At 40.3% G+C, this 21,044-nt stretch overlaps 1 protein-coding gene across 2 annotated transcripts; it reads left to right on the top strand.

The window, feature by feature from the left end:
- The first annotated feature begins 394 nt into the window (after positions 1–394).
- On the top strand, positions 395–16,360 carry LOC124126746 (ankyrin repeat domain-containing protein 1-like). Of its 2 annotated transcripts, XM_048402143.1 has the most exons (6): positions 395–923; positions 5,505–5,577; positions 13,764–13,835; positions 14,515–14,592; positions 15,070–15,135; positions 15,675–16,360. In XM_048402143.1, exons 1-6 carry the CDS (start codon positions 432–434, stop codon positions 16,271–16,273), a joined length of 1,380 nt encoding a protein of 459 aa, XP_048258100.1. In that variant the 5' UTR covers positions 395–431; the 3' UTR covers positions 16,274–16,360. The 2 variants fall into 2 exon arrangements, with proteins under 2 accessions (XP_048258100.1, XP_048258101.1); XM_048402144.1 differs by lacking the exon at positions 13,764–13,835.
- Positions 16,361–21,044: the final 4,684 nt, after the last annotated feature.

The raw sequence follows: 21,044 nt of genomic DNA, 5'->3' as shown, positions 1-21,044 counted from the left end.
GTGTCATAGAGACCTGGGTGTCTGCTAAGGGTGGATCAAAAGTATATGTTATACAATGGACATATAGACCCTGGTTTTGGGGATGGGTAATAAGTAAGTTCTGCAGCGTGAGACAAACAGAAGTAATTTACGCACATTATTAATGTTAAGGGTTTGGATTGAGATTAGTTAATGTAAACAAGAAATCTTATATTTTTCAAGTTACTTCAACACGAGACTCTTGTGGCAACATACTTTGTATGAAACACGATACTCTGCTGAAGTTGCCCGCCTTATTTGCTGCTGTGGTACCACATGTATGCAAAGGAATTTTCTGTCAGAGCAATCCCGAGTTGGCTTTTTGTCAAACACGTGAGTCAGGCTAAGTTCGATGTTTATCCAGCACCAAGACAGTCTTCACATAACTGCGGTGAGGTGTACACCATCCCAACATGATGGAACTGACAAGTGTTGTATTTATCATTCTTGTGTCGTTGTGTGGTGTCAGAGACGTACATGCTGATACCAATTTGGCAGCCTTCTCTAGAAAATTAAACCTGCTGGACAGAACGATCCAGGCGTGGAAAGGCACAGTTGTTGATTTGGGGATTGAAATGAGTAACAACTTTGACTTGCTGGAGTTATCACTGGAAGAAGAACTGACTAACAAGTTCATCCCTGCCTTGATAAAGCCTCTCGTGAAGCAAGCGATTACTGGCATCCTGAAAGAAGAATACGTTTGCAATATTATCAGCGGACGTGTGCTTGATGTTGTTAACAGCCTGAAAACCAGAGTACATACAACAAAGACACAACTTCGCTCAGTTAAACGAAAGTTCAGACTAGTTAAACGCGAAAGAGACTCTTACAAAGAGAGTCTTGGCAAATTACGAGGCGAGCTGACCAAAGAAATCCATAGGGACATTCAGGGAATACAGCAAAGGGTAAGTGCAGACACTCACACACTTCACACATTCACCTATATCAGACCGTAAAGCCTGGTATTTTTTATCAGAACCAGTCTATTTAATAAGCAAGGTGCTCTATGCATTTTCATGAGCCTGTGTGTATTTGTTATCTATCACCTGTTGTTGTCAATGTTAATCTGCTGCTTATCACACCATGGAATGCATATATATATATATATATCTCATCGCTTGGTTGTTGTCACTCCAGCTTGATAACGGTGTTAGAATCTACATTGAAACGTCGCTATATACAATAATCCAGAAGTTGTTATCCATAAATGTGTACGTTTACCATCTCGAATGATAAATAATTCCATATAAGGTAGTGCGTATTACGATGGAGCCATGACTCACACCGACAGGAATGTTTTTAGTAGCAATGCATATGGTGTTGATGTAATGAAGCAAAGAAATTGTCGACTGTTTGGGAAACAGGTTTGGAAAGCAGCAGCTTGCCTGGCTAAATTCCAAGTACTCTCAGGTTTGGTGTCAGTTCACAAGCCCCCAGACATTCAACAGGCTATTTAGCCGAGCCATTACATGCCTTAAGATCATGCCGTTTTACCTTTCATTTGAAACCATGGAAAAATAGAGTTAGCCGTCTATATGGCATTAACACTGTAAATATACCCCCCCCCAAAAAAAAAAAACCGCACAGGTGAACTATAAATGTTAAATTTAGTTAATGTAAATTGAAACAATGAAATAATTGTTTTCCACCGCAAATCACCCATGTTTTAGGTCCCCAATCGTAACCAATCACCAAAACACCTCACCAGATGAAACATTAACCCTAACCCTAACGTCAACATAGGGTTTACAGGGCATATCAATATATGGTTTACTGGGCATGTCAACATAGGGTTTACAGGGCATATCAATATAGGGTTTACTGGGCATGTCGACATAGGGTTTACTGGGCATATCAAACTAGGGTTTACTGAGCATATCAACAAAGGATTTACTTGGCATGTCAACATAGGGTTTACTGGGCATGTCAACATGTGTTTGTTTTTTTGTTCATATCGATATTGGATTTACTGGGCATGTCGACATAGGGTTTACTGGGCATGTAAACATAGGATTTACAGGGCATGTAAGCATAGGGTTTACAGGGCATGTCAACATAGGGTTTACTGGGCATGTCAACATAGTATTTACTGGGCATGTCAACATAGGGCTTACTGGGCATGTCGACACAGGGTTTACTGGTCATCTCAACATAGGGTTGATTGGCATGTCAACATAGGGTTTACTGGGCATTTCAACATGGTATTTGCTGGGCATGTCGACATAGGGTTTACTGGGCATGTCGACGTAGTATTTGCTGGGCATGTCGACATAGTATTTGCTGGGCATGCCAACATAGGGTTTACTGGGCATATCAACATAGTATTTACTGGGCATGTCAACATAGGGTTTACTGGGCATGTCAACATGTGTTTGTTTTTTTTGTTCATATCGATATTGGATTTACTGGGCATGTCGACATAGGGTTTACTGGGCACGTAAACATAGGATTTACAGGGCATGTAAGCATAGGGTTTACAGGGCATGTAAACATAGGGTTTACTTGGCATGTCAACATAGGGTTTACTGGGCATGTCAACATAGTATTTACTGGGCATGTCAACATAGGGTTTACTGGGCATGTCGACACAGGGTTTACTGGGCATGTCAACATAGGGCTTACTTGGCATGCCAACATAGGGTTTACTGGGCATTTCAACATGGTATTTACTTGGCATGTCAACACAGGGTTTACTGGGCATGTCAACATGTGTTTTTTGTTGTTGTTCATATCGATATTGGATTTACTGGGCATGTCAACACAGGGTTTACTGGGCATGTCAACATAGGGTTTACTGGACATCTCAACATAGGGTTTAATGGACATCTCAACATAGGTTTGATTAGCATGTCAACATAGGGTTTACTGGGCATGTCAACACAGGGTTTACTGGACATCTCAACATAGGGTTTAATGGACATCTCAACATAGGGTTGATTGGCATGTCAACACAGGGTTTACTGGGCATGTCAACATAGGGTTTACTGGACATCTCAACATAGGGTTCACTGGACATCTCAACATAGGGTTGATTGGCATGTCAACATAGGGTTTACTGGGCATGTCAACACAGGGTTTACTGGACATCTCAACATAGGGTTTACTTGACGTCTCAACATAGGGTTTACTGGACATCTCAACACAGGGTTTACTGGGCATCTCAACACAGGGTTTACTGGACATGTCAACACAGGGTTTACTGGACATCTCAACATAGGGTTTACTTGACGTCTCAACATAGGGTTTACTGGACATCTCAACATAGGGTTTACTGGGCATGGCAACACAGGGTTTACTGGACATCTCAACACAGGGTTTACTGGGCATCTCAACACAGGGTTTACTGGACATCTCAACACAGGGTTTACTGGGCATCTCAACACAGGGTTTACTGGGCATGTCAACATAGGGTTTACTGGGCATGTCAACAAAGGGTTTACTGGACATCTCAACATAGGGTTGATTGGCATGTCAACATAGGGTTTACTGGGCATGTCAACATAGGGTTTACTGGACATCTCAACATAGCATTTACTGGGCATGTCAACATAGGGTTTACTGGGCATGTCGACATAGGGTTTACTGGACATCTCAACATAGGGTTGATTGGCTTACAAACAATTTGTTCCCTGTCTGCGCCGGCCAAATCATTCAATAAAATAATCGAGAGTGTTTCAACATAACCACTGTTTAGTGTCGATGCCAGATTAGAACAATTAGTTAAACCAGAAATGTATACGCAAAAGTACTCAGTGTCAAGCCAGCACATAACAAAGAAATGTGCCATTCACAATTTCTACAGGAAACATTACTTGGCTTACAAATCTATAAAATACTGCCAAATAATTAGAATGACAATACACTATATGGTGGTAGTACACAATTCAATGGCAGTACAAAAATATCAAATTAATAGCAATGGTAATAGCAATAAAGTCAGAGATAATAAAGATTCCAGATTGTACTTGTACCCCAGAGAATCAACGTACAGTAACTTCCACATCACTGCTTACATTATCTAGTAATACATTCCTGACAACGGTTTATCACTAAAACACAATGTCATGAATTTCCACTGAATCCTTACATAAACAATGTAATCCATTACAACATTGCCATGTTACAAAACCAATTAGAGACCTGGCATCACCGTTAGCAATGGCTATTTTAACACTATATGAATTGAAAGCATGGATCTATAAGGTGAATAATCCTGTATATACACAAACTGTCAGATAAACAGTGATGTATATACTCAAACTATCAGTTTATACTCCTGTATATACTCAAGCTGTCAGGTAAATACTCCTGTATATACTCAACCTGTCACGTAAATAGTCCTGTATATACTCAAACTGTCAGGTAAATACTCCTGTATATACTCAATCTGTCAGGTAAATACTCCTGTATATATTCAACCTGTCACGTAAATAGTCCTGTATATTAACAAATTGTCAGGTAAAGACTCCTGTATATACTCAACCCGTCACGTAAATAGTCCTGTATATACTCAAACTGTCAGATAAATAGTCCTGTATATTCACAAACTGTCAGGTAAAGACTCCTGTATATACTCAACCTGTCACGTAAATAGTCCTGAGTATACTCAAAATCAGGTAAATACTCCTGTATATTCACAAACTGTCAGGAAAATACCCCTGTATATACTCAACCTGTCACGTAAATAGTCCTGTATATACTCAAACTGTCAGGTAAATACTCCTGTATATTCACAAACTGTCAGGTAAATAATCCTGTATATACACAAACTGTCAGGTAAAGACTCCTGTATATACTCAATCTGTCAGATAAATAGTCCTGTATATTCACAAACTGTCAGGTAAAGACTCCTGTATATACTCAACCTGTCACGTATATAGTCCTGTATATACTCAAAATCAGGTAAATACTCCTGTATATTCACAAAATGTCAGGTAAATACTCCTGTATATACACAAACTGTCAGGTAAAGACTCCTGTATATACTCAATCTGTCAGGTAAATACTCCTGTATATTCAAAAACTGTCAGGAAAATACTCCTGTATATACTCAAACTGTCAGGAAAATACTCCAGTATATTCTTGTACTCAACCTAAAACTCAGGTTGCTTTTTTTTTTTTATCTTTTAAAACTTCGAATTTTGCAAACGTTGTGACTAACTTTCGCTTGCCATGGTGACCACGCCCAATGACATAATGGACCGTTGTCCCAGTTTTGCGGGGGTGGTCTGGTAGCCTAGTGGTTTAAGCGTTCGCTCGTCACGCCGAAGAACCGGGTTCTATTCCTGACATGAGTACAATGTGTGAAGCCCATTTGTGATGTCCCCCGCCGTGATATTGCTGGAATATTGCAAAAAGCAGCGTAAAACCTCACTCACTCCCAGGTTTGCTCATTTCGTTCTAATATTTGTGTTTTTAGCATGATTAGTTTATGAGTGTGTTGATCAAATGATCCACCAGACTAAATTTAAATTTCATCATTACAGATACAGGAACTCGAGGAACGTGATGCGCTGCGTGAGAAACACATCCAAGACTTGACGGAACAAAAACAAAAAGGTTGGATTTCTATAACCTGTTGGGAACATTGAAAACTGTCTTTATCATGAGCATGTGATGATACCAGGTGTTTGCGAAAAGGGGAGTCAAATGCGGGAATTTCGTCGGACATCATTTTTGTCACTGACGCGTCAAATTTTGATATGTCCTCCATATATTTACCATAAAGCTTTTGAAAGCTTCACTGAGGCCTTGAGTGTTGTAACCTTGATTAAACAACGACTGAGCAAGAGTCAGATGATGGTCTTTGAAATCTTGGCAAAAAGAGCGTGCTTGATTGTACCTCAAAAGTGGTGAAATATAAACACCAAAGGCTGGAGTTGATGGAATGCAGACTTGATACACCAGCCATGTGTTTCTAATGGCAGCGGGAAGCGTCATTAATGCGTCTAACACTGTACAGTAGACATGATACACCAGCCCTGTGTTTCTAATGGCAGCGGGAAGCGTCTTTAATGCGTCTAACACTGTACAGTAGACATGATACACCAGCCATGTGTTTCTAATGGCAGCGGGAAGCGTCATTAATGCGTCTAACACTGTACAGTAGACATGATACACCAGCCCTGTGTTTCTAATGGCAGCGGGAAGCGTCATTAATGCGTCTAACACTGTACAGTAGACATGATACACCAGCCATGTGTTTCTAATGGCAGCGGGAAGCGTCATTAATGCGTCTAACACTGTACAGTAGACATGATACACCAGCCCTGTGTTTCTAATGGCAGCGGGAAGCGTCATTAATGCGTCTAACACTGTACAGTAGACATGATACACCAGCCCTGTATTTCTAATATCAGCGAGAAGCGTCATTAATGCTTCTAACACTGTGCAGTAGACATGATACATCAGCCCTGTGTTTCTAATGGCAGCGAGAAGCGTCATTAATGCTTCTAACACTGTACAGTAGACATAATACACCAGCCCTGTGTTTCTAATGGCAGCGAGAAGCGTCATTAATGCGTCTAACACTGTACAGTAGACATGATACACCAGCCCTGTGTTTCTAATGTCATTCACATATTTTTTACCGCTATTTTGCCCTCTATACAAACTGGAATCTGTTTCGGCGGATAATCTAGATTGGTTATTTTCTTGCATTGAAAATTTATATATTTGAAGCCACGATTCTAGTTTCATCACTTGGTCTTTCCTCGTTCAGCTCGATCGTTCGTTCGTGTAAATGTTGAAAAACACAAAGTAAAAGCATGATCTATAGTATACATTGACAGGTGGTTCCTTGGAATGGCCGTTGTCCCGTGGATAATCATGATAAAGACACAATAGTTTTGTTTTCGTGCTAAATAGGCAAGGCCTAGTTGCATGGAATGTTGGCTGCCTTTTACATTTGGCGTTGATTTGGTTGGCCAGTAATATAGACATTTGTCTACATCTTTAAAAGGGACCGAATATTGAAGCATAAATGAAAATATTATCAATTGATTATTAATCTGACCTTAGTGTGATGAAGGTGCCTGACATATATGTGAAAGGCATCTGTGTATGACACGCGAAGCTAGTGAGTGAGTTGGTATGGTTTCAGCACTATTCTAGCAATATCATGGCGGGACGCGCGAAGTAACACGAATCTGTGACAAGACGTGGACGGAAATTGAACAGCATGACTATACATATTGAAACAATGCCATCTTTCTGAGTTCCTTTTTAAAACAGCTCGTCGTCCTGATTGAATTGCCAGAGGGTTTTCTAAAGCTCTGTAGATATAGCTAAGTATTCTGATAATTGGTATATAGCATGTATAGCGACCGTGTCGTCATGCATACCAACACCTGTATAGCTGGCTTACCTACGAAGAGACAAAGCAGAATATTACTGACTCTTTTAAGAAAGTCCAGTTGAGTAACATAAAGTCCCGTAAAAATAGTTATCTTATTTATACAAAGGGACAGACAGACAGACAGACAGACAAGAAAAAAATCTTTTTCATTTCGGACAGACGGACAGACGGACAGACTGACAGACAGACAGACAGACAGAGGGGGAAACAGACACGAAATAATCATTTCCGTCTCCGGCAACTTTTCAAATTGATGAGTAGGCACGGTTAACCAAGTCGTTTTCGGCGGCGGAATTCGCAGTGCAGAGTTGCGTCCCCTAGGCGTGCCAGAACACTATAATCGTGGGTTCGAATCCCAGCACCATGCCACACCGTCGTATAACCGAAATAATGTTAAAAGTTACGCGAAATAGTAGTCCTTCAGGATAACCTTTTTGACGATTCTTTATCGATAAATTAAAGATTATATTTCCTAGTAATGTTTGGATGATGTTTATATGCTTACTACATCAAACTTCCTATAACCAACGACCCACAGATTTAGCTCCCTCTGTACGGACTTCAGCATGTATGTTGTGACTGAGTAAAATGCCTGGGCGCATTCATCTACAATCAAATTTCATGTTCAGTAAATATTTTGAAAATAAGCAATAAGAAATAAAACAGCGACGAAAGGACACTTCATCACTATGTCAGAAATGTTTAACAAATTCAACATTCAAAATGGTGGCTACCGTCGCGATATCTTCGATGCTGTGTTTGCTTGTGATAAGGTTGAGTAACTGGTCAGTAGTTCTGGTAATTTTCCGATCAAAACACAAACATGAGTTCATGGTCTGATGTTTTTTAACGAAATATGTTCCCGTGGTAAAGTGAGAAGTGCAGGCTTACAGTCAACAGATCGAGTCATTACAGTCAATAGATCGAGTCGTTAAGTCAATAGATCGAGTCGTTACAGTCAATAGATCGAGTCGTTACAGTCAATAGATCGAGTCGTTACAGTCAATAGACCGAGTCGTTACAGGCAATAGATCGAGTCGTTACAGTCAATAGATCGAGTCATTACAGTCAATAGATCGAATCGTTACAGTCAATTGATCGAGTCATTACAGTCAATAGATCGAGTCGTTACAGTCAATAGATCGAGTCATTACAGTTGTCAACGTGCATGTTGACGGGGAATTAGCTCTTGGGGGAATAAAGGACAAAATCGACATCACTGTCCCGGAACGCTTTATGCACAACATGTAAACAATAAACAACAATTGCACAATGAGCGGAATACCTGCTCTGACAACACAAACACAGCAATGAGCGGACTTTCCAGCTCAGGCGTACAAGAGGTGTGTGGAGCTCCAGCTCACCTCAGGGCGTTTCCTACGAGCAGCATATCCTGCTCGAGGTCGTCCCTATGCCAGCACTCGGAATACCAAGCCTGACTACCACCGTAGTAACTGTGTAATGGTAGCACATATATAGTAATGAACAACAATGGACAGACAAAGAGACAACGACGTTGCTTTGGACATTGGACATATGGGCGTGATTAACAAACACAGTTCATGGGATGATCAATTAGGGCAATAAATGCCATACTATAAAAAGCAGTAGTTAAAGGGAAGTGATATGGTAGTCCAGGCTGACTGACAGTCAAAATACAATGAAATGTTGGTGAGGATTAACAACGGGGATTAGCGCCTAAAACGTAATGACAATTAAGTTATGGAGACATGGCTACAGGGTAATTTGCCCTTGAAGTCAAATGTACTGCAGACAATGGTAGTCATAAATCAGTCGCTTTGACACAGTCAATAGATCGAGTCATTACAGTCAATTGATCGAGTCATTACAGTCAATAGATCGAGTAATTACATCAATAGATCGAGTCGTTACAGTCAATAGATCGAATCGTTACAGTCAAAAGATCGAATCGTTACAGTCAATAGATCGAGTCGAACCTTGCTCACTCCAGTTGCCCATTCGATGACGAGCCTGTCCTGTCCTGTTAATGGTGTAGTCATTGATGGACTGAAGCTAAGTAAAGTTGATGTGAGTATAAAACCTTGCGTTTACACTCATAAAATGCTAGTATGAGTGTGTGCTGGCACATGAATGTCTAGGAAGGTACTTAGGATCAATGGTCGTCGGACCCCCCTTCCCTCCAGGACTTAGCGAGGCTCTCTCTTTAACTGAGAAACAGGGAAACGTAGACGTGGTGATTGTGCACGTCACACCTTTCCAATTGTCTTTTTTTGGTACAATAAAGGTTTTCACTGCAGTGGCCGTATTTCCGCCATTCTGATTCTGTTTTAGAATTAACATTTTTAACCGAATCACTAAGGTCATCAGATTTCTCTATTGCCGAAAAAAGATTTCTGAACAGTAGCTGACGACGAAACGAGTCACGAGACAGCCACGAGATTTTCCCGCACTGGATTTTGCAAGGAGCGGTATGTTTGATAGTGAACGACGACGCAACATTTCACCCACGGCACTGAAGCTATACGTAATTGCCAAATGCGTGGACGTATCCGTGGCAATATGGCCACCAGTTGTATGTGAGCGACGGGGATAGCGGAATACAATGTGCGTGTTTACTGGTATGGTAAAAGCCGATGGCGCTGTTGAGAATGTTTCTTTTTAATATCTCACACGTCTATCTGGAAAAAAAAATAGGTAATGGAACTTGCATCTACGCATACCCCAAAACGTTAAAAGATGGTACTTGTTGTTACCTTGCCTGTTGTTAAATTATCTTAAAACGTCATTTAATCACACTTTTGAGTTTTAGTTAAGAAATAAAGTTTGCGCTTGTGTAATAAACTATAATGTTGCCCTGAACTATTATAGCTAAAGCACGAGGACGCTTGCTTTGCTTTGACATTATAATAGTTCAGAGCAAAACTATACTTTATTACACTACACATGCGGTCAGAGCAAACATTATAACTTTTCTAAGATTGCGAATTTAAAAATACTCAATCTTTTTCTTGGAGATGGGTTTAAAATCGAATCTGTATCAACATGCCGTAAATGGAAAAACCTCGAACAGGCTAACTGACGGGCTGGTCCACTTGATTGCCTGTATACCCCTTAAGCTGATAGACATATTTACGTTTAAAATATAATACAACATGACTAAAATGTTTAGTTTATTATAATAGGTCCCATTTTCTTATCCGTTCAGTGTGTGTATATTTAAAAAAAAACATGCAGCAAAACAAAGGATTTTTGAAATTTATTTTTTCATATTAAATTACTTAAATTTAATCACGTGAACATTCCACAAATGTATTGTGGGGCCGAGCTTACATGTAAACATAGCCGAAATTCCGTGTCGCTGGTTATTGTGAGTTAAGGTGTTTTCTGTTGTACAAGTTGCAGCAACTTAAGCCATGAAATAGTGTGTTTGAGGGGCTTGCGCTACATGTTACGGTACCCGACGGGGATCGACGGCCTGGGGTGAGATATGTCGTCGCCGTGAGACGACCATGGCGGGTGAAGAGCAACAGTGGCCGGTTTGTTTGACTGCTGTCTATTGTTCAATGCCGTACGCTGAGCAACAGCACGGTGCACATGTGATTTGGAAACTTTTCTAGGATTACTCATTCCTTTGTCCTGATTGTGATTGTATGTTGTTTAACGCCACACTCAGTAATATTCAAGCTATATGACGGCGGTCTGTAAATAATTGAAACTGGACCAGACACTCCAGTAATTAATATCATGTACATCGATCTACACAATTGGGATCGATGACATGCATCAACCAAGTAAATGAGCCTGACCACCCGATCCCGTTGGTCGCTTCTTACGACAAGCATAGTCGCCTTTTACAGCAAGCAGGGGTTGCTGAAGACCCATTCTACCCCGGATCTACACGGGTTTATTGATTTATTGACTGCAAGCCTGCACTTCTTACCACAGGAACATATTTTTAAACTGGTTGAGCCCGATGTGCCTGTCCCTTATTCTACTCCAAATCTTCACGCGGGCACAATGCTTTGTCGTAGGTTAAGTATAATCGGTGCCATTGATCTTTTAGCGAAGCATCTTAGAATAAAATATAGACATATTTTACGCATGATGATGAGGTACATTTCTTTAACCAATGAAGTAGGCTTAAGTTTTTACCTCAGCATGCAATCTGAAACGCAATAAGGTAAGACTGTAGTAAGACTTGTATCACTCCACACTGTATTATTTAACAGTGATCGGCACTAGCAGCCGAGCGCCAAACCAAACCATGCTCCTAATCAGACACGTCACAGTGACGTCATAGCTCGCCCCAAGGCGTTTCTTGACTGGCAGTGAGATGTGTCACTCGTGTTAGGACGTAAACGGTGGGTAAGTTTTCAGTTTGTACTTCAGAATGTTTTTAGGAAATTAAATGAAACAGACATTGTAAATATTGTAAGATTGATGTACAATAGAATACATTTTGAAGGAATCAGGTGCTTCACACAATGTTTACACCCAGACGTTTGTTTAGCCTGTCACCAGGGATAAACAAACGTCTGGATGTACACATTCATACCTCGTTTCTACTGAAAAGCTTTTTTAATACGTATATTGCAAAATATATGGTTGTAAGTTTCATCCCCTGAACTAATAACACTTATTACAACTGAGACTGAAGACTAGATCGATATGAGATTTTTTCTAAATCTGTTCAGTCAAGTGTCGGCTATTCTTTTTCGCTCATATTTTTTAAAACGTTGTTCTACATCATAAAATGGCAGAAATCTACTGAAATACATCCCCACTACAGACCAGGGCCAAATGTGTCAGCCTTATTATTTTTACACTCAGCTTTGTTCTTCTAATCCGGAATATCTTATGTGGAACAAATGTATTTTTGCAGGGCACTAACATTGTTTTTTGAAGGATGGCAAGGAAATGTAGACTACATAAGGGCAAAATCTCATTATTTTATGACTAAGTTAGAACAGACGTTAAATGCGAAAACAATTTGGCGCATGTCACACGGGCAATCGGCATTTCAATCTTATCACTAAATAGGACCAGGTGTATATTCCCTTCTTCACACAACCAAACACCGTACCAAACATCTTGTCGTACCGGCTACAGTTTCTGCCACAGATAGTAAGCTGATCTGTGATGGGTGTACTGCCGCCATCGCTCGGAATGCTGAATTATGACAGTGCTGCAAAGAGTTTTCCTGACACTGAATTACCACTGTGTTGTACACGCGCTTAGTCAAGTAGACCTGTTGCTCTTTTACATTCATTGTATATCATCATGAAAATGTCATCACTGAAATAGTTATCTGTAGCATGTCGTATATCGACGTTTGTAATACTCTATAGCAAGAGACGAGGTAAAATGCAGCAGTTTCTGTATCTAGTAAAGAGTGTTTGTATGGGAGAGGGGGGGGACTAAAACATCGAGCAAAGTCACTTAGAACAACAAATAATTTACGATAGGTCGCAGCACTCTACATTTAGTAGCCTGTTATCATCAATTGACAAAGGCAGTATGCAGACAGAGAAGCCATCAAGACAGTTGTCGATATGACGATATAAAAATTGTGTGAAATGTCCATTGTCCTCAGACGTTGAAATGGACGAGAAATATATTTTCCTGCAGAATTACACTGGTGGACGTCATATCCTGGTCAAAATATATATACCGATGTACATTGATTCTCAGTGACAACAAACACCTGAGAATAATTCAAATACACAGGAATAACATAGAAGGCAATAACAATTAGAAAACAGTGTTCAGCATTTCACCTGTATGTACTAGATCTATCCAGTTTTGTTATTCACTGTACAGTTCTAGATATTATGCAACAACAAAATAACGGACCAACTTGCGGGCGTTGTCATTACAAATCTTCCTACAATCAAGGAAGTCAGACTAAAATACTAATCATTCCATAATTGGGAATAAAGAGTAGGTAGCTGATGTAATACCCTCATCGAATGTTCCAATATAATAAATGCACATATTCTGTGTTTCAGTTTATTTGAGATCCGGTCTCTTCTGTGTACAGCAATATAAACTAACATGTTTAGTCCTAAGTCCTTATAATGGGAACATATAAAACCCTTTCAAAAGGCATATGTTTACGAGCCTAGTCGTTGTGATATCTGAACTATTGGGATGTTTGGCAAGGACTATAGGACGAGTGCCAATTTCTATCGCTGGTGTGGTATTGTTCATTTATGATGGATGTTGAATTACATTCAGTTCCTGCAACATTTCAACCAAGGGAAAACCCGGGATCGATTCCCCCACATGGGTACAACGTGTGATGACCATGTCTTGTGTTCCCCGCCCAGATATTGCTGGAATATTGCCAAGAGCGTGTAAAACCCAACTCACACAACCCAACCGAACAGCATATTTTGTGTTTCAGCCTCGAGCGACCCGAGTCGGGACCGGAGCCACAGAGAAAGGACTGCACAGATGATGACAGTGACGACCCATGGTAGGTGGTGAGAACCCAGCAGATGGTAGATACTGTCACTGTCCAACTTTGTAACAAATATAAGCCTGAAAGTTCACTCCATAAACCTTCATATGAACAGTCTCTACAATAACAAGCTGATAAATGTAATCTCTTATTATCCAAATAATTTGAAACAAGTCAACAATTGGCAGCAGCACCGTAAGTTTCAATCCAACAAGCGTGTACAGGCGCGGCTCAGATATACATCAATCTCAATGTGTGTGTTGTATATTTATCGTTTAAGTGATTTGTTAGTCGCTAGACTACCTTATAGTTATACCTCTACTAAGATAAATGGTTTTAAAATTGTATTCATCAGTCAAAAATTTAAATACATAAACTTTGTCGAAGATCAATCTCAATGTTTGTGTTGTATATTTATCGTTTGAGTGATTTGTTAGTCGCTAGACTACCTTATAGTTATACCTCTACTAAGATAAATGGTTTTCAAATTGTATTCATCAGTCAAAAAATTAAATACATAAACTTTGTCGAAGATCTTGTATGTATAATGCTTATGTGGTCTGTATTGTTTTCTGAACAGCATGTTCTGTGTTTCAGCCTCGAGCGACCCGAGTCGGACCGCAAGGACACCAACTACTATTTGACCACTTTTTAAATGGTATTGTGCATTCATAAGGCATATTTTGTGTTTCAGCCACCAGTGCCCCCAGTCGGAACGGGAGCCACAGAGAAAGGGCTGAACAGATAACAGTGACAAAGTCTGATCTACATGGTAGGTAGGAGAACCGAGCAGGTGGTAGATAGTGTCACTGTCCAACTTTGTACGAGATGAGGTCACATCAACATGTATCAAATATAAGCCAGAAAGTTCACTCCACAAACCTTCTTGTGAACAGTCTCTACAATAACAAGCTGATAAATGTAATCTTTTATTATCCTATTAATTTGAAACAAGTCAACAATTTATTGACAGTACCGCTATAAGGCTCAATCCAACAAGCGGGAACTGACGCGCGGCTCAGATGAACAGCATTCTCAGTGTTTGTGTTGTATATTAAGATAGTCGTTTGAGTGATTTGTTAGTTTCTAAACTACCTTATATGTTTACCTCTACTAAGATAAATTGAAAGATGAATTCTATTCATCAGTAAACATATCAAATGCATAAAATTTGTAGAATGGCCATATTTTGTATGGATAATGCTTATGTGCTTTGTATAGTTTTCTGAACAGCATGTTCTGTTTTCAGCCTCGAGTGATTCGAGTCGGACTGAGAGGACACCAGTGACGACCACAAAAAAACCTGCTACACAGGGTAGGTTGGAGAACCCAGCAGGCAGAAAGCTCACACTTTAATCCCTCCAACAATTAACAAGCTTGGGCATAGACCCGTGTTGGATCTGACTTCGTAGTTGTCAGTTGTGTAGATTGGTGCTCATGTTATCAACCACTGGACTGTCTGTATCAGACCCCGCCATCTTATTGCTGGACTACTGCGGAGTGCGGCATAAAACAAAAACAAACAGGCTGACATAAACCAATGTCATGTCTTAATATCCTCACATTTTCAAACAGCAACTGTACTGACAGTATTATCTTATAAAGCTCACTTCATCAACTCTCCAGCCATACACAGAATAATGTTACAACTACTGGATGTATCAGAAATATTTTAAACATTGAATACATAATCCTTGATTTCATGAACCAGCTGTCGTCCTTCCCCTTGATCGTTGTATTGTCAACCATGTTGGAAGTTTTTGATGTCGTTTCCTGTCACCATTTTGAGACGTGAGCACAGTAGATGTATGACGATGATGTCTGGATGTGTACAGAGTTTACTTTGTGTTACAGCGACTCCATCACCAGCAGACTGCGACGTCCTCATGGACGCCAGCAGAAGGGGGAACCTGGAGGAGATGAAGCGGCTCCTGACTCTGAATGTCGACGTCAACTGTAGGGACAGTGATAGCAGGACACCGGTGATGTGGGCAGCAGGGTTTGGACACGGAGAAGTGGTGGAGCTCCTGGTGAGGAAAGGAGCCGATGTGTCACTGGTGGATGAGGACGGTAGCAGCATTCTTCACTTCGCCTGTTATGCAGGAGACATGGAGATGGTTAAGTTTGTGCTGTCACTGAACGTCTTGGACATCGAAAGTAGAGGCGCGTTGAGCAGGACACCGGTGATGTATGCAGCAAGGTGGGGACACAGAGACGTGTTGGAGCTCCTGGTGAGTATAGGAGCCGATGTGTCACTGGTGGACGATGACGGTGACAACATCCTTCACCTCGTCGGTTGGGGAGGAGACATGGAGACGGCGAAGTTTGTGCTGTCACTGAACGTTGTGGACATCGACGCCAGGAACAACGACGGGCGGACAGCGGCGGACGTGGCGAGATCCGGGAGACGTCGGCAAATTGCGGATCTGCTGGAGTCCCGCGGCGCTCAGTGACGTCAGTGCCGTGTTTGTGTAGACGGTGAAGAAGACCTGGCAGTGACGTGGTGTGCCGTTCACGTCATCATGTGTCTTTATTTACGTGAAACTGTTTGTTGTTTTAGGGGATGAATAAAACTTGTAAAAGCTTTTTCAGACATGTTCTCATTTGTTGTGTTCGGATCAGGTAAGAAAATTGTTAACTTGATTGTTAAGATGATGTGGGGAATTGGTATGTCAGCACCGCACCTCGCGATATGTCCATGCATGTCGTTATATATGTCTGTGTTAATTTAACGTCATAAGTTTTTACTTAATCGTCAATCAGACAACACACTGTTTGTTTACATCTTGCTACAATTTAACATTTGAAACCTCACGCTGCGCGTACGGTTCCATATTCAATTGAGCGTGGTTTATTCTACAGGTAACCTAGCTCTACATTAAAAACACAGTTTGTTGATTCCCATTCTACCATGACTAAATAAACAAAACCAGTGTTTTGAGTGGGTTATCGATCTGAATTACGGAATCACCGAACAAAATATGGCGCTGTATATACTCAAGCAGTTTGTTTACACCGTATAATACTTCACTCGAACATATGACAGGCATTGAATGCATATAAGCACGGCAACTTGGTAAGCTAACATGAGGTGGGCGTCCCTAAAGAAAAACAAAGAAAGCTTTGCAAGGCGTTCGCTCTACATCTCGCGTCAGCATTATGACGTCATGTCGCTCAATATGAAATGTGTGAAATGTAAACAAAGCAAAATACAGATTTTACACAGTGTAGCATTTTCTCCTATTTTGAGATATCATTTCGTCTATTTGTTGCTTACATTGGCTCAACATTTTCAGAATACACATGAGTAGGCAATCGTAGGAAGAATAAGGGAATTAAAAAAACCACAAAGCAATGGTTTGGTGAACTGAACAAAAATGGTCTTCGTTTCCGTCCTCTGTCACGCACATCGACAGCGAAATTTTGACGTCAGTTTTCGACATTTACTGCAGGCTATTTTAAGTAGTGAATGTATAACCTTATACATAAGCATATACATCCATTTCATATATATTTATGTTGTTCAGATATTTGGCAGCTGCTATATAAAAAAGAAATCGTCGCACAGTACTTCTGTCGGTGTACGATTAAAAGCGGCGAAATTTGTTGTTTGTCAACGCAGAATAAATTCTTGGACAACACTTCCGGGCGGACGTTCTACCATTGGACCACGGTGGCTGTCCATGACGACATAGTATACAATAACTCGTAATTGTTCAGAGCTTTCAAATGAAAATAACATATATCTTATATTACCGATTCTTGTGTGGTGGTAATGCTTTAATCTCTACATTTAACCCTTGTCCGTGTGCTCTTGTTCTATTCAGCAAACAGTTCAACATATCAGATAACACTGACACAGCCTAGCTTTAGCGGGATTCTCCGTGACTAACACTTAGTCGATTCAAAAGAACCTTTCCTCTTCTGGTGTTTTCATATGTGGAATCAAGGAAACTGGACTAGACAAGGTTTAGTTGATACAGACCTGCCTAGGCTTTTATTGAAGATATATATAAACATTGTCCGTTGGATTTTATTTTGAAGATACATATTTGTATCTACCTCAATTTTATTTAGGGGACTAAATGTGTGTCTTCTGACACTGGAACTGACAAATAAGAATATCACATTATTGTCCATTGTCCGAAGTCAATTCATCGTTGATGCCGTGCCATTCTATCGCCCATTTATTATAGTCAATTTGACTGGAATGTACATTACTCCCAGACAGGATAGGGAAGTGCCAAGTTTCAAATGTTTCGATGTCAGCAATATCCCAGTGATATGACAGCGGTATCTACAATATTTCAGTGACGTGTACATGATCACGCACCTACTGATATCCAATACAATCGTTCTATTCTATCGGGAAATTAATTGAATCAGCAGTGACATGTGATAATAATTTGCCATCTATATCTTTCTTGGTTGGTCTATCAATATTTTATCTCACAAAGGTGGGAACATTGTTCCGCATACATACATGTATATTGGCTACTGTCATTGTCCGACTGACACATCACTTACCCTGTGACGTAATAAATATGAATGCGCGCATTCCAGGAAAACTCGCAATATTTCGGTAATGTTTTTGAGAGAGGGAAAGCGATTTTAAAGCACAGAATTAAAGAATGACATTATATGATAAAGAGGTTATCACGCTTGTGTGTTTGGGGATGGTAAATATACTGTATTAGGAATAAACACTATGTATTTAGCTCGCCAAGGCTCGCTAAATACAATGTTTATTCCTAATGCAGGATATTTACCATCCCCAAACACACTCGCGTGATAACCTCTATACACTTTGCAGGGACCAAATCTTTTGAAAACTTTTAGAAACATTGAAAGGGGTACATTGGCTATCCAACTATATTAAAATAACCACAATGGTGTCGCACATGCGCGTGCTGTAGCACCCTAATATTTAAGTAAGTGTTTGTGTTAGTAAGAAAGTGCTTGAGTGTGTGTTTGATTGATTGAGTGAGTGAGTGAGTGGATGCATGTTTTAAGTAAGTGTCGTTGTGAGTACGTGCTTGAGTAGGTGTTTGAGTGAGTGAGTGTTTGAGTGAGTGAGTGAGTTGATGCGTGTTTTAAGAAAGTCTTTGTGTAGGTAGGTGATTGTGATAGTAAGTAAGTGATTGAGAGCGTGTGCTTAAGTAGGTGTTTGTGTGATTAAGTAAGTGCTTGAGAGAGGTTTTTAAGTAAATGCTTGAGTGAGTGTTTGTGTGTGTGACTTGGTGAGTGTTTTTAGTATGAGGTTTTGTAAGTAAGTGTTTGTGTGAGTAAGTAAGTGCTCGAGGGTGTGCTTTAAGTAAGTGTTTGTGTGAGTACGTGCTTTAGTGCGTGGATGAGTGCTTTAAGTTAGTCTTTGTGTAGGCAAGTGTTTGTGTAAGTAAGTAAGTGCTTGAGTGAACTGCAAAATAACTTATTCACTTGATGTTTGCAACATAATTTGATGTACCATAAATACCGCATCTTCTTAATTGTATACATATATATGCCTTCATCTGTACCATGATGTGGATTATGCCCTAGGCCTCCTCTGTACCATATCCTTTTGAGAAGTACCTGTATTCATAAAGCTGTATTGCTTTTCGAGTGTATATGTATCCTGTGTATATGACTGAATAAAAATCTATAAAAAAAGTAAGTGCTTGAGTGTGTGTTTGAGTGAGTGAGTGAGTGAGTGAGTGGATGCGTGTTTTAAGAAGGTCTTTGTGTAGGTAAGTGATTGTGTGAGTAAGTAAGTACTTGAGTGAGTGAGCGAGTGAGTGAGTGGATGCGTGTTTTAAGAAGGTCTTTGTGTAGGTAAGTGATTGTATGAGTAAGTACTTGAGTGAGTGAGTGAGTGAGTGAGTGAGTGGATGCGTGTTTTAAGAAGGTCTTTGTGTAGGTAAGTGATTGTGTGAGTAAGTAAGTACTTGAGTGAGTGTTTGAGTGAGTGAGTGAGTGGATGCGTGTTTTAAGAAGGTCTTTGTGTAGGTAAGTGATTGTGTGAGTAAGTAAGTACTTGAGTGAGTGAGTGAGTGAGTAAGTGGATGCGTGTTTTAAGAAGGTCTTTGTGTAGGTAAGTGATTGTGTGAGTAAGTAAGTACTTGAGTGAGTGAGTGAGTGAGTGAGTGGATGCGTGTTTTAAGAAGGTCTTTGTGTAGGTAAGTGATTGTGTGAGTAAGTAAGTACTTGAGTGAGTGAGTGAGTGAGTGAGTGAGTGGATGCGTGTTTTAAGAAGGTCTTTGTGTAGGTAAGTGATTGTGTGAGTAAGTAAGTACTTGAGTGAGTGAGTGAGTGAGTGAGTGAGTGGATGAGTGTTTTAAGAAGGTCTTTGTGTAGGTAAGTGATTGTGTGAGTAAGTAAGTACTTGAGTGAGTGAGTGAGTGAGTGAGTGGATGCGTGTTTTAAGAAGGTCTTTGTGTAGGTAAGTGATTGTGTGAGTAAGTAAGTGCTTGAGTGAGTGAGTGAGTGAGTGAGTGGATGCGTGTTTTAAGAAGGTCTTTGTGTAGGTAAGTGATTGTGTGAGTAAGTAAGTACTTGAGTGAGTGAGTGAGTGAGTGAGTAAGTGGATGCGTGTTTTAAGAAGGTCTTTGTGTAGGTAAGTGATTGTGTGAGTAAGTAAGTACTTGAGTGAGTGTTTGAGTGAGTGAGTGAGTGAGTGAGTGAGTGGATGAGTGTTTTAAGAAGGTCTTTGTGTAGGTAAGTGATTGTGTGAGTAAGTAAGTACTTGAGTGAGTGTTTGAGTGAGTGAGTGAGTGAGTGAGTGAGTGGATGAGTGTTTTAAGAAGGTCTTTGTGTAGGTAAGTGATTGTGTGAGTAAGTAAGTACTTGAGTGAGTGAGTGAGTGAGTGAGTGAGTGGATGAGTGTTTTAAGAAGGTCTTTGTGTAGGTAAGTGATTGTGTGAGTAAGTAAGTACTTGAGTGAGTGAGTGAGTGAGTAAGTGGATGAGTGTTTTAAGAAGGTCTTTGTGTAGGTAAGTGATTGTGTGAGTAAGTAAGTACTTGAGTGAGTGTTTGAGTGAGTGAGTGAGTGAGTGAGTGAGTGGATGAGTGTTTTAAGAAGGTCTTTGTGTAGGTAAGTGATTGTGTGAGTAAGTAAGTACTTGAGTGAGTGAGTGAGTGAGTGAGTGAGTGAGTGGATGAGTGTTTTAAGAAGGTCTTTGTGTAGGTAAGTGATTGTGTGAGTAAGTAAGTACTTGAGTGAGTGAGTGAGTGAGTAAGTGGATGAGT

This window comes from Haliotis rufescens, unplaced genomic scaffold (genome assembly GCF_023055435.1).
Source record: "Haliotis rufescens isolate VD_foot unplaced genomic scaffold, xgHalRufe1.0.p SCAF_24, whole genome shotgun sequence".
In the NCBI taxonomy this organism is placed as follows: domain Eukaryota; kingdom Metazoa; phylum Mollusca; class Gastropoda; order Lepetellida; family Haliotidae; genus Haliotis; species Haliotis rufescens.
Note: the sequence above shows the minus strand (reverse complement) of the source record. Positions and strands in the feature narration are given on the sequence as shown.